General features: G+C 35.8%; 1 protein-coding gene across 1 annotated transcript; it reads right to left on the reverse strand.

Moving 5' to 3' along the window:
- Window positions 1–739: 739 nt before the first annotated feature.
- On the reverse strand, window positions 740–14639 carry LOC114633701 (vomeronasal type-2 receptor 116-like). Its single transcript, XM_028782307.1, has 6 exons — window positions 14457–14639; window positions 13221–13529; window positions 12051–12863; window positions 10527–10754; window positions 3405–3528; window positions 740–1659 (listed from the first exon to the last, which is right to left on the reverse strand). Exons 1-6 carry the CDS (start codon window positions 14637–14639, stop codon window positions 740–742), a joined length of 2577 nt encoding a protein of 858 aa, XP_028638140.1.
- Between the last annotated feature and the right edge of the window lie 12096 nt (window positions 14640–26735).

Below are 26735 nucleotides of genomic sequence, written 5' to 3' on the forward strand. Positions count from 1 at the left end.
TCTACGCATATCTGATCCAATGTCTGTAGGTTCCTGTAATTCTGACACATTAGGAGAACATTGAAAAGCAGACTCCCAGTGTAAACTTTTTGTAACATTCTTGTAGATATTTTTAAATTTTATGTGATAATAGTCATGTGCATATGTGTGTGTATGAGAGAGAAAGAGAGACAGAGAGAGAGAGAGAGAGAGACAGAGAGAGAGAGACAGAGAGAGAGAGAGAGAGAGAGAGAGAGAGAGAGAGAGAGAGAGAGAGAATGTGGGTTTGTGTGTCTCATTATGTGCATAAACAGCTTAAATTAATATGGAACTCAGAAGAGAGCACCTGGTTCTTTGTAAGCTCTTGTTAAAGGTGTTTGGTAATAACTGATGTTTGTTCTGGGTATGGAATCAGTTCCTCTACAAAAGAAGGGTGTAATTATATCTGCGGAGACATAATTTATCTTCAGAAATACTCTAACAACTTGTTGATAAAAAATAATCCTCCCTTGTCTATGCTCCTATAAGAATTCCTCTAAATCGTAGAGTGCATCATTATTCTATTATCTCCTTCTTTCCAAGAGGACGATTGTTTAAGAACATTAAGGAGGATTATAGGAGACAATGGGAATATAAGTAGACATGGAATTGCTAGGCAATGTCATTAGAGGAAATAGTGAGAGTCATTTCAAAACCAGATAGGTATGGCAATATAATCCAATATTTGGTGGTTATGAACCAACTATATATTTTTCAGAGTTTATGAAATCTGAACACGGGAAGATGATTTGACCCTGATCATTTCAAAAGAATTTTGGTCGGGTCTAAACAATATTGTATAACACTTGGGAACAAAGATGAATCCCAACATCCCTGCACTGGAGGCCAATGTGGAGAAGATCTCCACAGCCACCATGATCTTGCCTTTTGTGCTGTGGTAAGCAGGGATGAAAGTGACCCAGACACTGCAGAACACCAGCATGCTGAATGTTATGGATTTGGCTTCATTAAAGGCACCAGGAAGATTTCTGGAAAAGAAAGCCAGAGTGAAGCTCCCAAAGGACAGGGTCGCCAAGTATCCCAGAACACAGTAAAACGCATTGACTGAACCCTTGTTGCAAACAATGATGATGTGGTCATGCTGAGATTGTGCATCAATATCAACAGAAGGAGGAGAAGCTCCCAGCCAGACTGCACATATAATAACCTGGATTAGAGTACAGATGGGAATGATGTAGTTAGACACCCGTGAAACAAGAAAGTACTTCATCATTCTTCGTGAGGCTGTGACTTTGAATGCCAGAATGACAGTAATTGTTTTGGCCAACACAGTGGAAACAGAAACAGTGAATACAACTCCAAATGTGATTTGTTGAAGGATGCAGGTGGCTGAGTTTGGGTGGCCAATGAAGAGCAAGGGACAGAGGAAACAAAAGATGAGTGAGACAAGCAAGATATAAGTGAGAATGCGATTATTGGCCTTAACAATGGGAGTACTGTGGTGCTTTACAATGACCCCAAGAACCACAATGGTGAATGCAGAGAAGCACAAGGAGATTAAGGAAAGTACCATCCCCAATGGTTCTTCATAGCTTAGAAATTCAACAGCTTTAGGAATGCAGTGATTCTTCTCTGTGTTGGCATATTGGTCCTCTGGACACTGGACACAGAAATCTACATCTAATGGAGAAATGAAGGTATTGTTAGTTCTGCTTCAGCAATTTTATTGACAGTATATTACATTTAAGTATAGAGAAGTATTGCAATACATGAGTCTGTGTGCTGAGAATGCATTGAATGTCACTGCTACATGAAATAAATGACTACATTTTTTAATGTTGATCATCCTTAGTATAAGTAAAGAAACATTTTTTGTCTATTGTACTATATTTTTGTGAACATATATCATGGGTGTATATATTCATGAGCATGTTTACATGTAAAATAACAGAAAGTATCATTAACTTGAGAGTGATTGGGTTTATATAGGGGAAGCATAAGTGTGAGAATGAGACCTGAAATTCATTCAAATATAATATTCATGTTTGCATCTACAAAAATAATTTTAAGAATCATTCCATTTTGTCCTCTTATAATTGTAGCAACACCACATCCCTAGGCCTTTTCATAAAGAGACTGTAAGTCTATTACTGAAAGTAAAAAGCTCCATGATTCCCACCTTTTTGTATAGAGGAAATCTGAATGCCAAATCACTGAGTCATTGAATGACTGCAATAAAGTATAACGTTCTTCCAAGATTAGAAATATTATACATGGAACAATGGATTTGTGGAGAGCTGTTATTTTTTCATTTGTTTAAGAGCTTAGGAATTTATTGTGGTTGTAACCAGAATGTACTGCTCTTGGAGAATACTTGAGTTTGATTCACAGCACCAAGGTCATGTGCCTCCCACCAGCCTTGTAAAATTATTTTGTGTATGCTTAATGTAATACTGCATGAATATTGCAAAGTAATATGTAGCAGTTAGTTGCCTCCTACTATTTCATGAGTTCTGGAGATAAATCTACAACATCATTTTGAGAAAGCATTTAACTGCTAAACCATCTTACTGCCAATAAATGTCCTATGATGTCAATTCAATTATATAGCTTGGCAACAAAAGGACCAGAAAAAACTACATGCCTCCCATTTGTATTTATTTCATCCTGACTAAATAGCATTTTGACTAACATGAGTTATGCTAGTGCCAATGACATTTGAAATCTGTGGCTAATTCCTTTCATGACATAAAGATTTTAATGTGTTCTATTGTGGTAAAATTTAACTCGGCATTATGTATAATAGTAATGAATAGAGGACCCTTCATGTTTTCAGATAATGTGTCAAGATTGATCCTTTTTTTTAAATTTCAAGTAACATTGAATTTTTGAAAAAAAAGAATGTTTTTATTATGCAAAATATCCTCTAAGAGAAGTAAATGCTTACTTGAATGTCTGATAATTTTACAAGTTATTGCTTACTCTCTTCATTCATCTTACAAAGGATTCCGATTTGTTTACCTATACACATACGTCTTATTTATGCATAGGCATATGTAAGGGCACATATTTCAAGGCAAAATAAATACAAGCTTTTAATATTCATGATGTCTATATATTTTAGAGAGCATTAAATACTAGAAAAGATCTTGTCTAGAGTACACTGAGACACTGAAGATTTCTTACCAAACCTATTTTCTTGAAGATATGCTATGTATTATAATTTTTCAAGGTTTCAATGATAGAGGTCAATTATTTTTCTGTCCTTTATAAAGACATTTTAAGATATTGTATTCCCATAATGACTAACTTTGGACTGAGATATATTTTATTTTTAAATTTTCAATTTTTACCACTTCTGCATTCCAACATGAGAGCCACATGATAATACATTTGAAGAAATTATGCCAGCAGGTTATACTAACTTGTCTCATTAGAAATTTCATTTTCTGGACAGGGTTTGCAATGAAAACAGCATGTTGCCATTCCTTCCTTCACAGATTTTCTAAATCCAGGATCACAATCAGCACTACACACAGAAGTAGGAATCTAAGGAAGAGTAGACATATGCTGCTATTAAGAGTTTTACTTACATCTTACATAATTATATGGTAGCATGTAATATTACTAAACTAATTTTATATGCACCAAGAAAGTTATCAGATTTTATCTACTGCATTGTATGATGACGGACATCATTATATGGAAAAAATTCAGGAAAAGTTGATTTGTTTCTGAATTCCTAGAAATTAAGGAAGAAAAGCTACTAGCATCATGTGTGAAACACTATAGACGTTTTAAGATGGTTACTCTAGTTAATTATTGTCACCTAGACACATAATAGAGAATAAAGGCACAGAGAAGCCTAATTGACTTGAGAAATTATCTCTGTCAGACTATCTATCCTGTCATCATATATGTGAAGCATATTTTAAAATGTTAATTAATGTAGAAGACCCCAGCCCATTGTGAGCAGTGTTGTTTTTTGCCAGTGGTACATTAGAAAACAAGAAGAACAAGCGAGCATGCAGAGTTTTCTGAGTGACCATGTTTCAGTCACATTATCCCGATCCCTGCCTTTTCTTCTCTTGAAAGTAATCCTTGAGTCAAATCAACCTTTTTCTCCTCACTTTGCTTATAGTTGCTGTTTAATAGCTTCAACATAGTAGCAAATTAGAAGTGAAGGACATAAAAAAACAGGGGGAAATAAGGCCTCAAGTATCAGATAATGAAAAGTACCACAACCACATTAGAACGGTAAATCTCAACAAACTAAGTGAAATCAGAAAACAGCAGCATATGACCAGCTTTACTGAACTTGTACTTAGCAGGTGGTGAGTTGCTGCATAGTGAACAGGAAGAAGTGTTACAGAGCCTGCAAATGATGTGAAAACATGAGGAAAATAAAGATTGCTTAAAGTTAATTCACGTATTTCTAAAATTAAGAAAATCTTGAATTTACAATGAATCTCATGATGAGGATATAAATGTTGCATTTGAATTTTGCTGCTATATGCATACTGAATTTGATTCCCTGTTTCTGTTAAGTTCCTATTGCCATCAGAGAGTCTATTATCCACAGATTCATCTCATATTCTCCAGAAATATGGTTAATCACAACTCTTTCTTTTTTTTTTTCATTGTTGAAAAATGGTCTCCCATTGTGGTATTAGTAGATTTCAACTAGCTTTATAGATCAGGGCACACAATTTTTCTTCTTTTACTGTATTTATATTTGTTATTCATTTTAACACTGAGGATTTAAAGACTATTTTTAGGACAAGTTAAGAACATGCATTTCCTTGTCCTTATTCTACTCATTTCATTTAATGTAGAGTATCCATTTCAGCCTGGGTTTGAGCAGACTCAATGCAAATGTCTGATTGGCCACAAATGCAGAGAGAATCTCCTGACTCATAATTCAAAGAATGTAGATGAAAGTCATGTGCCACTACAAAGACTTGGTCTCATTTCTGATTTTAATGGAAATTATAGGATTCTCCTGTCCATGTCATCTATAGGTTTGACATAGAAATCTGCATTATTGCAACATGTGTTCTCCTAGATTGTCATTTTTTGTCTTTTTAAAAATTCATATAGTTCTATTCTTTAGTTTATTTGTGTGATGTTTTACATGTAACTGACATGCTGATATGCATATGATTAATCACACTTGCATTCATGGAATCAACTCACTTGGGCACAGAGCCTGATTTTTCACTTGTGACATGGACAACTATTGGTAGATATTTAGTCAAGAATTATTACAGGCATGTCTTTAAAGATCAATGAGGTAGTAATTATGTTTCTCCTGTTCTATTTCACTATGTTGCTCCCCTTCCCATTTTTAAAGATGTGCTCTGTTCATGTATACAAGGCAGTATTTTTAACCCCCAAGGAGACCATAAAGGAATGTCTATTTTTTTGTTGTTAGTCATTATATTTCAAATGCTATACCTCTTTCCAGTCTCCTCTTTCTAAACCCTGTTCCTCATCTGTCTCCCTTTTCCCTCTAAGAGAGTACTCCTCCATCTATCATCCCTCTCTCACATAAACCCTCTATCATCTCCCTTTCCTGAGGCATCAAGCCTCTGCAGGACAAACAATTAAATTGTCAATTTTTAATGAAATATTCATTCCCCCAGTGGCCATATTGATTTGAGTGGTCTATGCTCTTATCATTAACCATGGTGCCTTTTAGGTCATTACTTCTAACAAGGTCCAAATCAGGGCCTGTAGTCTTATGGCACCCAGAGTCTTTGCTGATATTTGTGGTTTGTGTTCTTACTAGTGTGTCGACAGGTATATGTGGTCACTAATTTTACAATGTACATGTCTAGACCTGAGGTCCTGCAACCAATGCTATCTGTATTGGTATCCAGGAACTGTGATACCACCTAAGGCCATGTGGATGCCCTTAGCAGTCTAGTGATTGTTACCTTACATCATGTTGTAGTCCATGGGTTCTGCTGTCACCTAGAGCCATGCTGATCTGAGTGAACTTTACTGTTCCAGATGGCTATATCTGATCCATAATCCTACTACACCAGTGTCTATGTTGATTTTTGTGGCACATGTTGTTATAACTGAAGACATGGGACTTCTAATAATCTGTATGGCAGCATGAAACTATGTTGATGTGCATTGACTGTCCAGAACAGGGGCATTGTCTGTGTCTGTAACCCTGATGCATTTAGGATCCAGGTTTCTGTCTCTGCTAACACTATAATCTATGTAGGACCCCATTACCTTTTCTCTTGATGCTCTAAAAATGATAGGAAATGACTTTTGCATTGATTTGAATGATTGTAAATTCATAGATGCAAAGGAGGCATAAGAAAGTTTTATGTAAGAACTCCTACTGACATCCCCACCCCTACCCTTTCCCCACCATCCAATTAAGAGAAGCAGCATAAACAGGAAGAAAATAATGCTTAAAATATATGGTAAAGAATTTGATGTTAGTTAGCCACAGTTTTGGAATTCTTGAGGGATTTTGAGTGGGAACAACTCAGTTCTCTTTTGAGGGCTGGAACTCAGAATTTTGCCATGCTCTAGTGGGTTCATAAATACCAGAATGTTGACTTTTTCATTTTAATTTATTGAAGAGTGATGTCCTGACAAGGCAGACATGGAAGAACTGGGAATTGAGAATGATCAGGCTGCATTATGGGAAATTTCAAGAGAATCAATATACACACACACACACACACACACACACACACACACAGAGATACACACACATGCACACACACACACACACACACACACATATATATATATATAAAATTTGATCAATACTAGTATTAATATGTATATTATATAATATATAACACACACATATTTATTATAGTAAAAAATATGCCAAACTCATTGTCTGTGATATTTGATTAGAGAAGACAACCACTAACACTCAATTAACTACTAAAATCATTTGCTAATATTGTTCACTTGTTTTTATTTTAATATATCACATATTTTAAGCAGATGTTGTTTTGTCAAGTACTTGAATTTTGTATATAATGTTATTTTGACCATTTGTGTTCATCTCTCTTTTATATATATTGGAGTTCTTTTAAAGTCCTTCATAGTGCTCATTTATCAGGTATTACATTGTATAATTTGGTTCATCCTGAAGATTTTATTGTCTCCTTTTGTTATAAGGGATGCACTCAATGGATATAGTAAATGGATTGGTAATTATATCTCTTAATTTTTGAAAGACATAATTTTTATAGTCCTCATTTAAGAATGTCCATGATGTGCTAAAATCTAAAAAAAAAAAAAGCAAAAAACAAACAAACAAAAAAACCCAAAAAAACCCATAGGTTGAAAAGATAGCACAAGATTAAAGCAATGTATTTCCCTGAAAAGGGGAAATACCATAGACATCATTCAGTTGTGCACTGAAAGGAGTGGGGTTGGGATGAGAACAGATGGGAATGATAGAAGGAGGGTAGAGTATGCAATGTTTGGAGAGACTATTAGTATAATGGTGGCATATCTGAGTCGAATAAGAAAGCTAAGGCAATAGAAAGTCCCAGAAATACATGAGAGTAACTTTAGATAAATCTCCTAGCAAAGGGGGATACGGAACCATAATATCCATCACCAAGTACCAGGCAAGTGTTCCAGGGTAGGGACTGAGATAACATCCCATCCACAAAACCTTTGACTTATATTTTATCCTGCATAAAGATGTTTGGGAGTAAAGATTGAGCAGAGGAAGATGGAATAGATAACCAATTCCTGGTCCAGCTTGAGAGACATCCCATAAGAGAAAGATTACCCCTGATGCTGGCAATAATATTCTTTTGTACTTGAAGGCAAGAGTCTAACATTTCCATGATGAGAGAGGCATCACTCAGGAACTGAAGGAAGCAGATGTGGAGATCCACACCCAAATAATAGGTTGAGCTCCTGGAATCCTGAGTAAGAGGGGAAAGAGGGAATGTAGGAGCAAGATAGGCCAAGGAAACCAGAAGAAAATCTACATAATCAACCACTCATCAGCCTTAAATGCTCTCAGAGACTGAACCAACAACCATGAATAATGCATGATACTGACCTAGGCACTTTAAATGGTTTTGTCATTGTTGTTGCTGTTTTGTTTTGTTTTGATTTGTTTTACCACTATGTAGCTTCTTCTTTATCTAGGACTCCGAGCAATACCACGTTATGTGTCTTACTCTGTTGCCTCTCTCTGGGACACTTTATCCCTAATGGACTTCCTCACCTGACTCCAATAAGAGAACACAAGTCTGTGCATAGTTGTTGTACAACATGATGATGTTACATGTTGATATCCTATTAGGGGGAAGTGGTTAGAGGGCTCCTCTTTTCTGATGAAGGAAAGAGTAGTGTATGAGAAAGATAGGAGAACGAGTAGGAGCAGAGGAGGCTCTGTAAATGTTCATCAGTATGTAAACTGAATGGATGAATGAAAGTATTAACTACATTTGAAAATGATTGAAGCTGGTAGAACCAACTGTAATGCAGAGCAAGACTTTCTGTGGATCGGGTTCTCTCCTGCAGCCTTCATATCTGATCATTGTTCCACAATAAATTTTAAGAAAAATTTGTCAAGGACTATTGCATTTGAAAAGCTGAGTATTTGCTATTTCAAAGTTGCTATTTATATGCTTCTACTAGACACATGTCTACCCTTCCCACATTGTTTTGGATATGTGCAGCTGGAATATAATTGATAGATAGCTGATACCTAGAGTGTGTTCTTTGTCTTGCTCCCGTTGGCTTTAAATTTGAACCTTTAATCATACTTTCTTGCTCTCCTAAGAGTTTCATTTCTCCTTGTTCTTGTATTTTTGTCATAGTATAAACTGCCTACAGATTATGCCTTTTTCTTCATGTCCTGCCATACTATCCTCAACTTGGAGCATGTATTTTGTGAGATATTTATTTGATTTATGTAGCTTTTCCTTTATGTGTGTGTGTGTGTGCGTGTGTGTGTGTGTGTGTTTGAAATTTTTTATTATTTTATAATTTACCAGAAACCCTTTGTAATTTCCACATTCAGTGTCTCATTATAGCTAAAGTTTTCACAATTCCATTTCATTGTATTCTCCAAGAGGAGACTGTTGCCCTCTTTGTTTTTATGTTTGTTTGTTTTTCGTTGATTATTAGGGTTTTTTTTGGTTTTGTTTTTTCATTCTTATAACCATTCTTTGACTTTGAACATACTTTCACTTAAATTTATGATTCTAATGTTTAGAATATTTCCTTGATGTCTTCACATTTTTATTTATTAGATTCCACATTGGGATTATAATATATAAAAGTAGAACACTGTTTGCATTTTTAAAATTCTATATTCTTCCAGTGAATGTTTTTATAAAGTTCATATGAGGCCTGGTTAGAACACACCTAAGTTGTCAGTTCTATCCTCTAATTGGATACTCAGTTCTGTAACTTCATTTTCAGAGCTTACATTTTTTCCCTAAAAATGTCATTCTTATTCACATTGAAAAAGAACAGTAACTTTAAATGTTATACTATCAGAGCAACCTGAGATATTACTTCAAATGAAACAGAGCAATTTTAATATGACACATTAAAACTAATCACATCAGAATTTATACCTATGATATATGCAGCAAGCATATAAGATACTTAAGTTTCAGATTGCCTCAAAAGCAAATTTTTATTTCTACCACTATCTCTACATATAGAGAAGGCAACTATACACAGTCTTCTTTGTTTAAATGACATATGCAAGAATGAATGGGGCCAGAGAAGTTTTCTTTAGTGAGCATTATCATTTAAAAGTTATGATTCAGGCCTAGAGATATGACCAAGCTCTCAAGAACAAATGTTACTCATGAAAAGGAACCATGTTTAATTTCTAACACTCACTGAGTAGGATGAAGGTCTTGCAAATGCTCTGAGATTTATATAACTCTTCAGCTATCCATATATACTACACATGCAGGTGTTGCACAGATATACATGCAGACAAAACACCCATACAAACAACAACATACAAGACAAAAACCAAGGTCTACTTCACATAGTATCTAAATTTGTTATAAAATGTCAATGTATGGTTAGTGAGAGGTTTTGGAAATTTACAACTAGTGGTTAAACAGGCTTAAAAATTACATAATAAAAATTGGTGACTTGGTAATGTTGAATTTACTCTGTCTTTACAAAGAACCAGAGTCTTTAAACATCCTTTAAAAGGGGTTATTTTAAGATTGGAAATAACTATGTAGTGGTAATAATGGGACTAATAGAATATTGCTCATTTTACTGAAAATAATATAAAAATGTCTAAAATATTAAAGGCATGAAATAGTTTCTGATATGATAAAAATACATTGTATGCATGTTGGAAATTCTCAATGAATTACTAAAAAGTCACCTAAAACATGAAAAAATAAACATATTATAGGATGCTAACAATTAGTCTCTCACATGAAATCCAATCCATTGGATTTCAAGTCAATTCCATTTCGCCAGGTTCACGGAAGGATGGATGCACACAACTGACAGTGTAATTTAAATTAGTACAATTAGGCTGAACTCACCTGTGTACTTTCTGTAACCCACTTTATCATATCTTCAGATAAATGTATCTGTCGACCATTTGAAAAATATGAACTAAACATTCCTATTTGCACTTTAAGTACATCACCATGTGGGAAATTCCGAATGTAGAAAATGTCATACTCTTCCTTCAGTTTGTCTCTTTGGTTCATATTCACTCTGTCTCCAACAGGATTAGTGAAGGGGGTCTTCCTCAGAAAGGAACACAGCTGAAATACAGGCAACATATTATTAAGGATACTCTTTTTCTTAAAGTAAGAAAATATATTCATGTCCATTTTAAAGGCAAATTTATTGGCAAGATGCAAGTGAAAATTTTCAATGAAAGTAAAAAGATGTACAAAATTATGATGTTCTTTTAATTTTCATTCTCTAAGAGGAGATTACCAAGCATGCATATATATATATTTGCAATATGAAACATGCAGACACATAAAACAAAGAGACTTTCATCCATATAGAGAACACACATAGTAGAACCACACACTTATTTGCAAAAAAATACACCTATATTCTTAAACAAACATATGAAAATACAGATACACACAGACAAAATATGCATCTAAACATCAAACAGACACAGATACACACAAACCATATACTCAAGTCTACACACACAGAAACACTCACAGAAGAATATTTTTAGGTAGACACAGACATGTACTGACATCAACACAGTGTTACACTGACACAGAGAAAATTTTATAATCCTAAACATAAACAAATAGGAAAAAAATTTGAAAGAACATACACAAAACACACAGGCACATACATTGATAATTATGCATAGAAATATATATATTGAAAAAATCCACCATGCAGAAAGAAATGGGAACTGATTTGTACTAACTGCCATAGACAGATAGATAGACAGAAGAGAAAAACTACTTATAAATAACCCATCAATCTCTCTATCTCTATGTATTTCCCACTACATCTATATCTGTATCATATATATCTAGATATATATATAGATATAGATATTCACACAAATATAAAGAAACACAGAAATATACAATGAAGCAGTAAGAATTATACATTCACACAAATGACCACAAATGAATGTAATGAACTGAATACTAGCACTAATTTCTGTATAAGTACTCTCACAGTACCAAGTGATTACACTAGCCTAGATTATGAACAGCAAGCGTAGGATCTCTAGTTAAATGTATCCCTTTCAGTGATGAAAAAATATTTTAGAATTAATGAACAATGACTCATCATTGAATGGACTCTTTTGGATGGAATCTATGTTTTCCATATTATAATATGTATGATGATATTCAGGTAATTTATTTAAAAATTAAGACCACATTGAAACATTATGACTTCTAATACATTCCCTTAACATTAGATTTTTTATAACAATATCTAGATTTACTTGCTCAGTAAAAAATATTTACATTTTGGAAATTTTCTAATATACTTGTTTTGAGCATCTTACAGTCTTTAAAACTATGGTACTGATAAAACTAAACATCATCTAACACAAGAAACACTACCTTTTTGCATCTATAATTGTTTTCTTTGAAACTGTCCTTGGGTAGAGTATCAAACTGTTGAAAAGTCACCTCATGGAGTGCATGAGCAAAAGCATACACAGCATTGTATATGTCATAACTCCATTCAATAAAGGCCATGTCAAAAGTATGCATCATTAGCCATTCTGAAGAGTAATTGGATGAACAGTTTTTCAGTGTCTTACACGTAGAAGCTGAGACTTCACAGTTGAAGTGCATCCATTCTAACTTTACCAGAAATTCATCTGAGTATTTGAAAGGATTCAATGTCTGAACAAAATGTTTAAAACCAGAAATCTCACCATGGTGGTGTCCAAAAGCAAATGCCCCATATAAGTTATCAAAAGTGAAGTCTTTCTTACTAGGAGTAACATCCCACTGTGAGGTGGTGACCCATATTCTCTGTATACCTAGAGATTCCCACATTCGAAAGCTCACAGGTAAAGTACTGTCTGTGTCACCATAAAGGATAACAACATTTGTGGACGATGTCATGATTTGGTTGTAATATAATTCAGCTCTTGACATGTATAAATGCATATTGGCTGGAATCATGTTGACAAAGGCAAAGCAGACGGTACTTTTTTCCATCTCTTCTCTCAAATAAGATAGAAATTGGATGCCTTGATCATTGTCTGAGATGGCCAACCCTACCCAGTTCCAACTGAAATGAATTATGAAGGAGACCAGAGCAAGGGCTAGAGATCTATCATCAGAGGACATCTGATATAGATGAGGAAATTTTTCGTTTTCACTCAAGACAGGATGAAACGGTCCATAAGTAACCTGAAGGAACTAGAACACAGGTAGAAGTATGAGGTACAACAAGTTCATAGAACTTGAAAACACATTTTTCTGCACATTCTAGAATTTTCATCTATCTCTTATTTCCTCCCTCATCTCTATTTCTCATAATGAAGTGTGGAAGCCACATCATGTCTGCGACTAGTACTCATGATCTACATGAATAGTCCCAGGCCTAAAAAGGTCATGCTGGCACCAATAAAAATATGATTTCATGATTGAATTCCCATCCTGTTTCCAATACACACAAACACACACACACACACACACACACACACACACACACACAGAGAGAGAGAGAGAGAGAGAGAGAGAGAGAGAGAGAGAGAGAAACCTGAGAAACCTTACCTGCTGAGTCATGAAGTTGTTTAGTATTGTATGAAGTTTAAGAGTTGTTGTCAAATTTAGTCCTGTAACTGCCATTGGACACTTGTCAAATTTGTCACACATATAATTAGGGAAAATTTCACGTACTATTAAACTCTTATGAATGAGACTGTTTAACTGGGATTCCCAATTACAAGTTTCTTCATGGAATGTAAATATTAGAGAGATATTTGGCAAAAGGTCAGGGTTTCTGTTGATTTCATACATGGCAAAAGCCAAAGCCAGAGCACGTTTTTGGTTTTCAGTATGTGTTCTGCAAAAGTTTACAGTGTTTATAATTGAAAGATATTTACAGATATAATTTGCAGTCTAAAAATGTGCAATCCTGCACTGGATTGTACTCTGCCTCCCTGTGAAGATTGAAATGATCTTTGTAATGTGGTTGAGATGACAAAAGAAGTTGGACCAGGTTCATAGAACCTTGAAATGTTCATGAAAGGTCATCTTTCATAATTGAGATGTCACCACTATTAGTAATTATATCACTTTTCAATGAATGCAAATGTATCACTTCAAGTCCACACTTTGCTTCGTTATTCTAAAGAAAGAGTAAAGAACTGGACTTTTTAAGACCTTAAACTCAAGTGAAGATTTATAGATCAAAATTTTAAAGTCCCAGGGGACAGATCTAAGAGATCACTTAAATTTTTGTTGCAGCCACAGTACATAAACAGTCACCACATGGAAGAAATTTAAGAAAGTAACTGAATATCTATACAAAAGCTCTACACAGCTAGGTGTGTCTGGAACATTAATGGCCCCAGCACATGCACTAGAAACTACACTCTGACAAAAGGACCATCAGCTGACTCTCTGGCCATTTGCCTAAATACAATTAGGATAAACTCATAGAAAATTTATAAGGATCTTTTGACAAGATACTATTGGATACTGTGGTAGGGAAACTGTCTAGGAGAGATTTATATGGTAGATAAAGGTCCAGATTTGTCTTATTGCTTATCTTACGGTCCTGTAACTTTGAGCCTGATAGAAAGAAGTATATACTCTGTGCAAAATTAAAGTGGTAATATATTATTAAGACCCTAATAGAATTTGAAACTCTTTCTTTTTTGTAGGTTCAAAAATAGTACAAAAGTCTCAAAGCTTTACTATACCCTTCATCCTCAGTAGTCTTGGGAAATATCCATGGTGACCTATACATGGAAAACACAAAAGCACTTACTGTATATTGGAAATCTTACAGAAATACTCTTTTTCCACAGGCCATTTGACTGAATAAATGAAGAAGGTACAACCTGTTCCCAGATTTGCATCTTTGTCTTCATTCTGCTTCATTCTCCAAAAGCACCTGGGATGAATAAAATCAGCCACAAGGAGTGGAATGTTCAAGAGCAAGAAAAATAAAAGCATGGTGTACATAGTTTCCTGCTCTGAATTTGGGCAATATGGATTGTGAAGTGCCAAACAGATCAGGAAATCAAACAGGTACCTATATATCACCATGTACTAATTTCACAGTTGCTAAGTGGGATGCTACATATGTGTTCATACTTCCTATTTTAGAGGTGTTTCATCACCCCTGGATGAATCATTGACACTCTCTTGAGAAGCTACATCTGATGTCCACCATGCATGTGAAAACTTGGTTGATAAATATATACGAGGATTATATAGCTAGATAAATGACATCACATATGTTTTTTGCAATTATGGTCCCTGGAAACATTCCACTTTGTGAAAATTTGGTCCCAGGAGTGGCTCAAAATCTGTTTATGTAAACACCTTAAATAATGTCAATGCATTTTTTTTTAGTTGATCTATCATGAGACATGCATTAATGGTTCAACTAGGACTTGTTGGTCTGAGGTCATTGTTACACACTGGCCATTGTGTCACAAATCCCCACAGAGGGAAAAGTAGCCTCATATTTAGAGCATTTGATATCTACTGAAAATGCAGTACGAACAATGCTACAGCATTGACAGGCACAGAATATCTAAATATAATCTGTACTTACATTGTCTTGAGAATTAAAATGTGTGACAAATATAGAAATGTCCTGAATCCTTCTGTATCCAAAACTATCCTAATCATAACAAAATCACAATTTATGTGCATATATTTTTATTAAACTCATCATTTATCATAATTTTAAGTACATTAATAATGTTCTCCTGTATAGTTAGAATTTAATTTTCTTCCAATATATGGTATGAATGTTGATATGAATTTTTTCAGTTTTAAATATTTTATTTATATGCATTCCAGTCAATGAGCCCCTCTGTGTCCTCTTGCATTTTAAATATTTAACAAGATTCAGAAAGAATGCTAAATTTGTGTTCATTTCAAAAACTACATAAGACCTAGTTTTCATATTCTCATGAAATATCAATGATAAATTAATCTGAATATTTAAATTCTAAAGAATGATCTTCAAACTTAACCCTCAGTTCTCACTGATCAAAACCTTGTTTAAATCTGATTCTTCTAGTTTATATTTGATTTTCTACATTGATTATGCTAATTTTATGTTCCAGCATAAATTGTTGCTGTGAACAAATCTTACAATTAGTATATTAGAAAGAAATAGTGCAATCCAGTTTGCACCTGTGCCTAGCAGCTGCTTTGGATCACTACCAACCCAGCACACATCCCAGTTGCAACTCAACTCCCCAGCTGTTCTGACACATCCAGAATCACAGGTAATAATTCAATCCCCATCTTAACACCTGGCATAACTTGGATCTCTGAGACCACAAGGCACAGATACCCCACCCAACCAGAGACCTGTGCACCTTCTGTTTTTCACATTTGTCTGGAGCAGAGTCTCTGCTCTTAATGCTCACCCACCCATATCATATCTCAGTTGCAGCTCATTTCCCCAGGTGTTCGGACACATCCAGGATCACAGAATCATAGGATCACAGGCTCACAGGAAGAACAGGCTCCAGTCAGAGATAATGAGTCCAGTCAACATCAGAGATAACCAGATGAAAAAAGGCAAGCACAAGAATATAAGCAAGAGAAACCAATAATACTTGGCAACATCAGAACCTAGTTCTCCCACCACAGCAAGCCATGATACCACCACATTCCCATAAAGCAAGAATAAAGATCTAAATTCTCATTTCATGAAGATGATAGAGGACTTTAAAAATGACTTAAATTTGTCCTACATAGAAAAACAGAAGAACACAGGTAAACAAGTAGGAGCCCTTAAATAGGAAACACAGGAATCCCTTAAAGAAATACAGGAGAACACAATAAAACAGGTAAAGAAATTGAACAAAACTCCTGGATCTAAAAATGGAAATAGAAACATTAAGGAAAACAAAAAGGGAGACAACCCTGGAGATTGAAAACCTATGAAAGAGAAGAGGAGTCTCATATACAAGCACCACCAACAGAGTACAAGAGAAAGAAGAAAGAATCTCAGGTAGAAGATACCACAGAAGACATCAACACAACAGTCAAGGAAAATACAAAAAGCAAAAAGCTCCCAACTCAAAACAGTCAAGAAATCCAGGACACAATAACAAGACCAAACCTAAGAATATTGGGTATAGAAGAGAATGAAGATTCACTATCCAAAGGGCCAGCAAACATCTTCAACAAAATTATAGAGAAAAACTTCCCTAACCTAAAGAAAGAGATTCCCTTGAACAGATAAGAAGCCCACACAACCCGAACAGTTGAGACAGGAAAAGAAATTCCTCCCATCACATAATAAAGAAAACACCAAGTACACAAAACAACGAAAGAATACTGAGAAGGGTAAGGGAAAAATGTCAAGTGACATATAAAGGCAGACCTTTCAGAATTACATCAGACTTCTCAACAGAAACTGGAAAATACAGAAGATTTTGGGTTGAAGTCATACAGACCCTAAGAGAACAAAAATGCCAGCTCAGGTTAATATACCTAGCAAAATACTCAATTACCTTATGTGTAGAGCTAAGTTATTCCAAGATGAAACTAAATTTAAATAATATCTTTTCACTACTCCAGCCCTACAGGGGAAAATAGAAAGAGAAGTACAACACAAGGAGGAAAACTACATCCAAGTAAAAGAAAGAAATTAATCTTTTCACAACAATCCCAAAAGAAGAGTAACATACTAACATAATTCCAACTATAACAACAAAAATAAAAGGAAGCAAGCAATCATTGTACCCTAATATCTCTCAACATCAATGCACTCAGTTCCCCCAATAAAAAGCCTAGGCTAGCAGTTTGGATATGTAAACATTTATCCAGCACTTTGCTGCATACAGGGAAAAAATCCTCAGTAATGAATACAGACACAACCTCAAAGTAGAAGGCTGAAAAAAAAATTCCAAGCAAATCGTCCCAAGAAACAAACTGGAGTATCCATTCTCATATCCAATAAAATCGACTTTCAACCAAAAGTTATCAAAAAAGTTCCAGATGGACACTATAAAGTCATGGAAAAAATCCACCAAGATGAACTCTCAGTTCTGAAACACTATGTCCCCAATGCAAGGTCACACACATTTGTAAAAGAAACATTACTGAAATTCAATGCACACATTGATCCTAACACTATAATTGTGGGATATTTCAACATCCCACTCTCACCCATGGACAGATCATGGAAACAGAAACTAAACAGGAACACAGTGAAACTAATAAGTTATGGTCCAATTGGGTTTAACAGACATCTACAGAACATTTCACACTAAAACAAGAGAATATACCTTCTTCTTAGGACCTCATGGTACCTCCTCAAAAATCAACCATATGCTTGGATTCAAAACAAACCTCAACAGATACAAGAAAATTGAATTAATTCCATGTACACTATTAGACCACCACAGACTTAGGCTGGTCTTCAATAACAAAACAACAGACATTCCTCATATAAATGGAAGCTGGCCTAGTAACTACTCAATGGTAACTTGGTCAGGGAAGGAATAAAGATAGAAATTAAAGATTTTTTTGAATTTAATGAAATTAAACGCAGAGCATATGCAAAATTACAGGACAAAATGAAAGCAGTGCTAAGAGGAAAACTCATAACACTGAGTGCCTCCATAAAGAAATTGAAAACATCATACATTAGCAGATTATCAGCACATCTGAAAGCTGTAGAACAAAGAGAAGCAAACACATGCAAGAGAAGTAGAGGGCAGAAAATAATAAAACTCAGGGCTGCAATCAACCTAGTAGAAACAAAGAGAAGAATACAGTGAATCAGAAATCTAGGAGCTGTTTCTTTGAGAAAACCAAGAAAGTAGATAAACACTTAGCCAAGGTACCTAGAGGGTACAGACACAGTGCCCACATTAACAAAATCAGGAATGACAAAGGAGATATAACAACAGAAACTGAAGAAATTAAACAAAAATAAGATCCTACTACAAAAGTATATATTCAACAACCTGTAAAATCAATATGAAATGGATGATTTTGTAGACAAATACCAGGGACCAAAGATAAATCAGGATTCGATAAACCATTTAAACATTTCCATTTCACCTAAGGAAATAGAAACAATCATTGCATGGCGCCCAACCAAAAAGAGCCCAGGACTAGATGATTTTAGTGCAGAATTCTATCAGACCATCAAAGAAGACCCAACACCAATACTTCACAAAGTATTCCACAAAATAGAAGCGGAAGAAACACTACCCAATTATTTCTATGAAGCCACAGATATATTTCTACCTAAACCACAAAAAGAACCAACAAAGAAAGAGAACTTCAGTCCAATTTCCTTTCAGAATATTGATGCAAAAGTACTCAATACAATTCTAGGTACCAGAATCCAAGAACATACCAAAATGTTCATTTATCATGATCAAGTTGGCTTCATCCCAGGAATACAGGAATGATTCAATATATGAAAACCCATCAATGTAATCCACTATATAAACAAACTAAAAGGAAAAAGACCACATAATCGTCTCTTTAGATGCTGAAAAAGCCTTTGAAAAAATTCAAGGCTGGGGCTATCTACAACACTTCTTCATTTTTGTCCAATCAAGACTCTTTTCTCTCAGATGTAAATTGAACACAAACTATATTACTGTGTTGTAATTGTTAAAGTGCAATATATACCTAATTCCAAGTCCATCATTGTTGTTAACTAAATAGAACCTCTGCCATCTCACTTAACTAAAAGACTTAGTTCTGAACCTGGCTTATGTCCTGTCTTTAGAATGAATGTCAGCTTTAGAATGAAACCATCCTCTCAAAGTAAATAGCCTGCGTTGGCTGTGAGACTTTAAGTCTTCAACCCCATCAGAAATGTAGAATGACTGAATTAACTGAAGATATGAGAAGCTCAAAGCATGGCTTCCAAAACTTAGCCAATTTTATATAGACTGCCGAACACCTGGACAGTCCCTTACTTCAAAACTTTGGAGCATCTGGTCTTCAGCCTTCTGGCCCAGAATCATCTGACAGACCAAGTAATGCAGAATTTTTAAGGGCCGATTACTCTCTCTTGGCAGATATAATCAGATGACTGCCTTTCTTCACATTAGTTTGATCACTTAGTCAAACTGTAATATAACTTTGTATACATGCCCTCATAAAGGATGGCATGTATTAACAAGTCATTAGAAATTAGTACCCAATAAATGTTCTTGGCTTTGTATAGACATTTTAGTCCCAGCCAGTTCCAGAGCTGTCTCCATATAAGAGACATAAACATCATTATATATGCATCACCTATTTAGTTAGTTGTGTTAGTCTCCCTTTTCTTCTTCTGTGTCACCAAGGTCTTCAGGAGGTCTCCCTTTGTCATGTCTGATTTTTATCAATTTGGAAGGAACTCACAGCTTTTCTTTTCCTGGGAAACATAGACATAACCTTTCCCCCAGCGTAACACATTTCCCACTTTCCAGTCAGATGTCATAATATCCTTAAATATAAACAGGTTGATTTAGTTCAGTAGTTTTTTCCACCATCCAATGTCTCTCAGCAGCTGTGGTGTTTTGTTCATTAGCATTAAAAAAATTAAAGGTTAATAAAGCACTATGTAATCTATCTTTGGGGGTTCTTGTTGATCCCTTTTGCCTATTAAGTATATCCTTAAGAGTTCAATTAGATCTCTCCACAACTGCTTGCCCCATAGGATTGTGTGATATGCCTGTAACATGTTTTATATTATAATATTTAAAAACCTTCTTTATCTTATTAGAGATATATGCCAGGCCATTGTCCATTTTAATTTGTATGGGTATTCCCATAATGGCCATGACTTCTAACAAATGTGTAATTACAGAATCAGCCTTTTCTGATGCTAAGGCAGTTGCCCATTGAAATCCTGAATACGTGTCTATAGTATGGTGCACATATTACAGTTTACCAAACTCTGTAAAATGAAAGACATCCATTTACCAAATGTCATTTCTTTGGGTACCCTTAGGGTTAGTTCCTGTAGACAATGGAGTTTAGTTATATAATGAACAAGTAGGGCATTGCCGCATAATTTTGTTGGCTTGTTGCCAAGTGATAGAAAACTCTTTCTTTAAACCTTTGCTGTTAACATGGTGCTTTTTGTGGAATTCTGAAGCCTCTAATATGCTCCCTATCAATAGTTGGTCGATTTCATTATTCCCCTGTGCCAGAGGGCCTGGCAGACCTGTTTGGGATCTTATGTGTGTTATATATAGTGGGTAACTCCTATTTCTAATCATTTGTTGTAGTTGAATAAATAGTGAGATCAATTCAGAATCATCCTGAATAAGTTCAGCAGTCTCTATGTGTAAAACAATCCTTTCTGCATATTGAGAGTCAGTTACTATATTAAGAGACTCTTGAAAATCTGACAAGACTTTGATTATTGCATATAATTCAGATTTTTGAACTGACTTATAGGGACTCTCAGCCATATTACTTATGTCTTCTGATTTATATCCTGCCTTTCCTGATCAGTGTAAAACATAGAGGCTCCGGATATTGGAGTTTCCTTTATTATATGAGGGAGAATCCAATTAGTTCTTTTTATGAACTGAAGCCGCTTGCTTTTAGGGTATCTGTTGTTATTCTCTCCCAAGAAGTTACTGCATGCTCTTTGCCCATGTTCATCTTGTGCCCATAATGAGGCAATTTCTGCATTAGTAAAAGGTACAACAATTTCAGCCAGGTCCATTCCAACTAATTGTCAAAGTCTCATTTTTCCTTTTAGTATCAATTCAGAGACCTTCTCAATGTAGGTTTTTAATTTCTTACTCTGTTTATGAGCTAAAACTATCCATTCTAAGATATAATCTTCTCTCTGCATAAGAATTCCCGTAGGAGAATGAGTAGAAGGTAAGATAACTAAGATGCAGGCCATCTTTGGATCAATGTGATCTAGATGTGTATCGTGTAATTTTCTTTCTACCAAAACTAACTCCTTCTCAGCCTCAGGTGTTAGTTTCCTTGGGCTATTTAAATCTTTATCACCTTGTAAGGTTTGAAATAAATTACTCAACTCTTGAGTGGCCAAGCCAATTGCTGGCCACAGCCAGTTGATATCTTCAAGTAGCTTCTGAAAATCATTAAGGGTCCTTAACTGTTTTCTTCTGCTTTGTACCTTTTGTGGCTTAACCTTTGTAGACTTATTTTATACCCTAGATAATTAATAGAATCCCCTCTTTGTATTTTTCAGGAGCTATTTGTAATCCCCAGTAAGGCAAGATTTTCTTTACTTCATCAAACATTCTTTCTAAGATATTAATATCTGGATCAGCCAACAAAATATCATCCATATAATCATAAATAATGGATTGGGAAAATTCTTTGCGAATCATCTTCAATGGCTGCTGTACAAAATATGGACACAAGGAAGGGCTATTTAACATTCCTTGTGGTAAGATTTTCCAATGATATCTTTTAACTGGGTGACCTCTATTGAAGGGAACCCAGGCTGCAAGGAACCCATAGACTGAATAATCTTATTAATTGCTCTGAAGTCTGTCCTCCATTTTCCAGATTTCTTTTTAATGACAAACACTGGAGAATTCCAAGGACTAGTAGACTCTTCTATATGCTGAGCCTCCAGCTGCTTCTGGACTAGCTGTTCTATTGCCTGTAGTTTTTCTTTTGTCATAGTCTATTGCTCAATCCAAATGGGTTGATCAGTCAACCACCTTAGTGGTAAAGCTGTTGGCATCTTGGCAGCAATGGTTCCTTGGAGTAGAGCTAAATTGCCAGCTTCTGCTGTATCTTGTTTATGGACAGCTTTGACAATCTGTGACTGCCTTTTCTTTTGGACCTTATATGACTTGAGTAAATGTTTCAAGTCTTTTCCCTGATTCTGCAACTTTGTCCCAGGCCTTTAAGGCTGACAATCGAGACAATGCCAGAGTTTCTTCATCATATACAGCCTGCAGCTCTACCTCAGCAAAGCGACCTTCACCAAGCAGTTGGTCTAAGGAAATCTCTCTTCCCCTGGCTCTACTTTGTCGTGCTATCTCCCTTGCCTCATCTCTCCACCATGCAACCCACTGTAAATTTGCAGCAGGTTCTAGTATTGCTCTTGCTATATCATTCCAGTCTTGGGAGATTATCCTATTTTTAATAGCCCAAGAAGTCAGAATTTATTTTACAAATGGCAAGTGCATTCCAAAATTAGTGACACTTTCCTTAAATTTTCTCAGATTTAACACATCCACAAGTTGCCATTCAAATTCCTGATAACCCTGTGGATTATCAACATCTGGAGGTCTTTGTTGTATATTAACCAGATAGATTAAGTTTGTTTTCTAATAACCCTTGATTGATTTTCTCTAGTTTCTTCTGTCTCTACCTGAGTATTTTCCTTAAGTGAAATTTTAAATTTCTCCATTAAGGTCTGTGTCCACGCTTCATATCTCTCCTTTTGTCACTCTTCCTGTTCCTTAAGTTTCTGTAGTCTCTGTTCGAGGCTCTGCCTCAATATTTTGAATTTTTCCTTATATTGGAACTCTGATAGTTTGGTGTCCATTTTATTTTGATTGATTAATTTTAAAAGGTTATTCTCAAGTCTTGCTTCCATTCCTCATTATTTTCTCTCTGCTGCTCAGTCTGATCAGTGAGCTGCTACATCCTCTGTTCTATCATCTTTTCAAGCTCCTGTCTCCCACCTTCATTTTCATCTTTCTGTCTCTTATTCTGATCTATAATTTCCTTTGTCTTCAATTCTACTCTTTCCTCTAAGCCCTGTTGCCAAGACGTAAGTTTCTCTTTCTAATGTTCATGCTGCTCCATAATTTCCTGCATCTTCTGTTCTAACCCCTGCTTCCATAATCTTAGCTTCTCTTTATGCTGTAATTGGAATATTGCAGCATTTGCCTTATTTTGATTTGCTAGCTTTAGTAAATTATCTTCTAGACCTTGTTTCCAAATTTTATCTCTATCTCCTTGCTGTTGCTTATTTTGACTAATAAAATCCTGAACCTTTAGTTCTAGTGTTACTTGTAATCTTTTTTTCTAAGGCAAGGAATTTTTTTTATCTAGGGCCCTATCTTTTGAGAAGACATAGTAAATCAAGAGAATAAATATTTCAATACTGATAAATGATAAGGTGTCTATTTTCCCTAAATTGATTCCTATCAAACCATACAAAATATCATCACATAAAGCCCAAAAGATATTTATTGTGTTTCTCATCTTTAAGTATCAAAAGGTTATATATCTTTTTTATATATATATATCAAAGAATTACCTTGTCCAGAGCCTTCAGTTCACTGTTTCTGCCTGAAAACTACCTCACAGGCAGTTGTGCTCTAGGATCACTTTTCCCTCCTTGCAGTTTTTACAGCATGCTGATCAAGCCCAGCTGCAGGCTCAGGTGCTGCTCCTGACCCTACCCTTAGCTCTCTGTCTGGGGTTGGGGAAGGGAGCCTCTCTGCAGTTATTTGTAGGCCCCTCAGACCCACTCAGCTTTCAATACATGCTGGTGTAGCCTACAAGGCTGCCCAAACCATATTTGGGGGTTGAGGGACAATGAACTTTTATCTCAGGTTAGTTGAGTTCTAAGTAATAAGTTGGGCACCAATTTGTTATTTTAACCATTCATGTTAAAAGTATTGGAAAGATCAGGATTTCAAAGTTCACACATAAATAGAATAAAAGCAATGTATAGCAAACCAATAGCCAACATCAAACTAAATGGAGAGAGACTCAAAGCAAACACATTAAAATTAGGGAGTAGACAAAACTGCCCACTATCTCCCTACCTATTCAACATAGTACTTGAAGTCCTGGACAGAGCAATTAGACAACAAAAGGAGATCAATGGAAAACAAACTGGGTAGGAGAAAACAAAGATATCATTATGTGCAAATAATATGATAGATAGTATACATAACCAACCCAAAATTTCTTCCAGAGAGTTCCTACAGCTTGTGAACAACTTCAAAAATGTGGCTGGATATAAAATTAACACTAATAAATCTGTAGCCTTCCTCTACTCAGAGGATAAATGGGCTGAGAAAGAATTTAGAGAAGCAACACCCTTCAAAATAGTCATAAATAATATAAAACACCTTGGTGTGATTCTAACCAAGCAAATGAAAGATCTGTATGACAAGAACTTCAAGCACCTGAAGTAAGAAATCAAAGAAGACCTCAGAAGATGGAAAGATTTTGCATGTTCATGGCTTGGGAGGATTAATAGTATAAAAATAGCAGTCTCACCAAAAGCAATCTACATATTTAGTGCCATCCCGATCAAAATTCCAACTCATTTCTTCACAGAGTTAGAATGATCCATTCTCAAATTTCTTACGAATTATAAAAAGCACAGGACACTGAAAACTATTCTAAACAATAAAAGAACTTTTGATGGAATCACCATCCCTGACTTCAGGCTGTAATAGAGCAACAGAGAGGAAGATAAATGGAATAGAATTTAGAACCAGAAATGAAATTATCAAGCTATGGTCTCTTGATATGTGACAAAGAAGCTAAAATCATCCAGTCAAAGAAAGGCAGCATTTTCAGCAAATGGTGGTGATTCAACTATAGGGCAGCATGTAGAAAATTGCAAATTGATCCATGCTTATCTCCTATTACAAAATGCAAGTCAAGAGGATCAAGGACCTACATAAAACACCAGGATGCTGTATCTAATAGAATAGAAAGTGGGGAAGAGCCTCAAATAAATGGGCACAGGGTAAATTTTTCTGAACAGAACACCAATGTCTTTTGTTCTAAGATCAACAATCAGTAAATGTGGCCTTATAGAGTTGAAAAGCTTCTGGAAGGCACAGGACACTGTCAATAGGACAAAATAGCAACCCAGATTATGAAAAGATCTTTACCTACCCTACATCTTATACAGGGCTAATAGCCAAAGTATGCAAAATTGCAAGTGGTTAGACTCCATGGAATTAAATAACTCTACTAAAATTAGAGCTCAGAGGTCAACAGAGAATTCTCAACTGAAAAATCTCAAATTGGGTGTAGCCACTAGAAGTCCCAAATGCCGTGGACACAAGAGATTGCCAGGACCTAACAGGGATGACATTAGCCAAAATATTCAACAGAGGGGAGATAGAACCTGTAAAGACCATATCCAGTAGATAGGCAAAGCCCCCTTTTGAGGGATGGGACCACCCATTCACCCCAGAAATAGTAATCCAAAATACCCCATGTTAAAAGGAAATACAGAGACAAATAGTGGAGCAGAGACAGAAGGAAAGGCCATTCAGAGACTGCTACAGCTAAGGTTCTAACCTATCTGCAGACACCAAACCCAGCCACTATTGCTGATGCCAGATGTGCCTGCTGACAGGATCCTGGTATAGCTGTCCCGTGAGAATCACTGCCACAGCCTGACTAATACATATACAGATGCACACAGCCAAACATTGGACTGAACACAAGGACCTTAATGGAGGAGATACAGAAAGGACTGAAGGAGTTGACCAGTTTTGCAATCAATAGGAAGAAGAAGAATATCAACCAAATAGAAACTCCAGAGCTTTCAGGACTAAACGACCAACAAAAGAGTACACATGGATGGACCCACAGTTCCAGTTGGATCCTCTGCAGGTAGAAGAGGACGGCCTTGTAGGGTGTCAATGAGAGGAGAGGCCCTTTTTCCTGTAAATGTTCAAAGCTCCAGTGTAGAGGAAAGCTGTGGGTTGGTGTGCTGTGAGTAGCAGCTGGGTGCCTGGTCGAGCACAGGCCTTGAACCCTGGACCCTAATGAGATGGAAAAGAGAGGTCTTCATCCCTGTGCTCACTGGACTAGGCCTTGCTGTTTCACTTGGTGCTAGTGGAACTACTGGAGCAGCCCTTTTCCAAACACAACATCTGGCCAGTGACTTCCAGGACAAGCTTGACCAGGCAATGGCCTCTACCACAGACAACTTTAAATCTCTTCAAAGCCAGATAACCTCTTTAGCAGGAGTTGCTCTCCCAAACTGGAGGGCCTTGGACTTGTTGACTGCTAAACAGGGGGGACTTGTGTTTTGCTGGGGGAGGAATGTTGCTTATATATCAACAAATCTGGGCTGGTAAAACAAGATGTACAAATGCTCAACAAGCTCTGGGGGAACCTCCGGGCACACTA

This window comes from Grammomys surdaster, unplaced genomic scaffold (assembly GCF_004785775.1).
Source record: "Grammomys surdaster isolate TR1022 unplaced genomic scaffold, NIH_TR_1.0 734, whole genome shotgun sequence".
NCBI lineage: Eukaryota > Metazoa > Chordata > Mammalia > Rodentia > Muridae > Grammomys > Grammomys surdaster.